We start from the raw sequence: 2,460 nt of genomic DNA, 5'->3' as shown, positions 1-2,460 counted from the left end.
CACAAAATATCAGCAAATTTCAATAATATTAAGACACCCTAATGGGGGCTAAACCCCCCTATATTGAAAATTTTGGAAGCCCATAACTTGAGTATTGGAACCTCTATTATTATCACGGGCTTTTTCTATTAATTAAACGTAAAACAACAACAAAAATTACCTCTCTTTTATAGAAAAATTTGGCAAATTTAGACATTTTATCTATGACAAAACATCAATAGAATTATGGCAAGAAAAATTATTAGTTAATGCCTCTACTTTTTTAACATTTTCATTTATTTATTTTTTTCAGACATCCATTATGCCACGGAAAAGAAAGTCCAGTTATACAAATACTCCACATGCACAAAGGCTTCGTCGTCAATCTGAAAGCTGTGATGCAAGGGAAGAACGACTTTCTAGGCAAAGACAGAGGCAAACAGAGTCTCGGCAAAATGAAACCTTGGGTGAGCATCAAGAAAGACAGGAGCACGATAGATTTCGCCATATCGTTGCAAGAAGAAATGAGTCTGAAGAAGAGAGACAACAGCGTTTGATTGCTGATAGAAACAGGTAACAAAATTTAAGACAACGTGAGATTCAAAATGCTAAACGTTCTGCATTACTGTATGACAAAAATGACCCATGTAACAAGGCTGCAATTGGAGAAATGACCAAACTTTGTCAGTGTGGCGCTAAGAAATTTACTGGAGAATCACTAGGAATGTGCTGTGGAAATGGAAAGGTTACACTGGATCAATTTCCACCTCTGCCTCAGTTATTTGAAGAACTGTTCACTGGGGAAAGTCAATTCAGCAAACACTTTTTGTCAAGACTCAGGGAGTACAACTCTCTGTTTGCCATGACCAGCTTTGGTCACAAAGATGCAGCTGTCCAAGGTTGGAATCCATCTGTAAGAATCCAAGGTCAAATTTACCATCAACTTGGGTCACTGATGCCTCCTGAAGATAGAGGGGCAAGATACATTCAAGTTTACTTTTTGGACACTTTGGAAGATCAACTGAGAGCAAGAGGAGAGCATCAAAACTTAAATGCTGATATATTGGAGAGAATTACAGCCTGGTTAAATGAAAATAATCATTATGTGAGGGAGCTAAAGACTGCGCTAGAGCAAGTACGGCAAGGAAACATAAATGACAAGAAAATTGTAATTTGGGAAAATAAGCGTGCCCAGGGAGAACATGCTCGGCGTTTTAATGCACCAACAGGGGCTGAAGTTGCAATTTTAATGTCAAATGAGCCTACAGAAAATAGAGATATTGTTCTTCAGTTGAAACAAGGTGGATTGAGGAGAATTTCAGAGCTACATCGATCCTATGATCCTTTGATGTATCCATTGTTTTTTTCCATATGGAACAGACGGCTACCACATATATTTGCAAGGGAGAAATGGTCGGAAAGTCACACAGTTGCAATTTTGCTCTTTCCATATTATGTGCAGAGAAGGGAACTACCTCTTGCTTGGAAGGCGACTCTTCCAGCAATTCTTGGTGGATGCATACTGCAAAATAGAAACTGAAAGATTGAAGTTTTGGAGAAGAGAACAGCAAAGTCTCCATGCTGAAAATTACTCAGATTTACGTGATAGTCTGCTTGCTGCTGATGGAGATCCAAATCAAGTTGGTCGTCGCATTGTGCTTCCAGCGACCTATACTGGTGGTCCTCGATACCTTCATGAAAAAAGGTCAGATGCGATGGCCTTTGTGAGACACTACGGAAGAGCAGATTACTTTATCACTATGACATGCAATCCACGTTGGCCCGAAATTGTTGACAATTTGGCTCCCGGACAAGAGAGTCATGATCGACCAGATATTGTTGCGAGAGTCTTCAGATTAAAAGTGAAAAAGTTTATGGAACATATGAAGAAGGGAATATTTGGTACTTTGCAAGCATGGCTGTACACCGTTGAGTACCAGAAGAGAGGTTTACCCCATGCACACTTTCTTTTCTGGATAGCTCCAGAGCACAAAATCAAAGCCGAAGAATATGATTTGGCAATTTCTGCAGAAATCCCTAAAAAAGAGCAAGATAAAGAACTCCATGATCTGGTCATGAAACACATGATCCATGGCCCATGTGGTCCCCTAAATGCAGGATCGAAGGCATTTAGGCAATCCTGTTTTTTCTTTCTTTACGGGGATTAAGCCCACTTGGGCATAGGTCAATGACCCACATTGGGGCCTTGGGGGGCGAAAATATTTTAATAATAATATTAATAATAATGATAATAATGGTAATAATAATAATAATAATAATAATAATAATAATAATAATAATAATAATAATAATAATAATAATAATAATAATAATAATAATAATAATAATAATAATAATAATAATAATAATAATAATAATAATAATAAGAAGAAGAAGAAGAAGAAGAAGAAGAAGAAGAAGAAGAAGAAGAAGAAGAAACATAAACACACAAAAAAGAAGATCAAGAGAAACAATATATGT

At 37.0% G+C, this 2,460-nt stretch overlaps 1 protein-coding gene across 1 annotated transcript; it reads left to right on the top strand.

Moving 5' to 3' along the window:
• Positions 1-649: 649 nt before the first annotated feature.
• LOC121873947 lies at positions 650-2,147 on the top strand. The gene is made up of 2 exons (XM_042377826.1): positions 650-1,329; positions 1,442-2,147. The coding sequence occupies exons 1-2, from the start codon at positions 650-652 to the stop codon at positions 2,145-2,147; spliced, it is 1,386 nt and encodes a 461-aa protein (XP_042233760.1).
• The last annotated feature ends 313 nt before the right edge of the window (positions 2,148-2,460 follow it).

This window comes from Homarus americanus, unplaced genomic scaffold, assembly GCF_018991925.1.
Source record: "Homarus americanus isolate GMGI-L3 unplaced genomic scaffold, GMGI_Hamer_2.0 scaffold25827, whole genome shotgun sequence".
In the NCBI taxonomy this organism is placed as follows: domain Eukaryota; kingdom Metazoa; phylum Arthropoda; class Malacostraca; order Decapoda; family Nephropidae; genus Homarus; species Homarus americanus.
The sequence above is the reverse complement of the archived record's forward strand: the minus strand, read 5'-3'. Positions and strand labels throughout refer to the sequence as shown.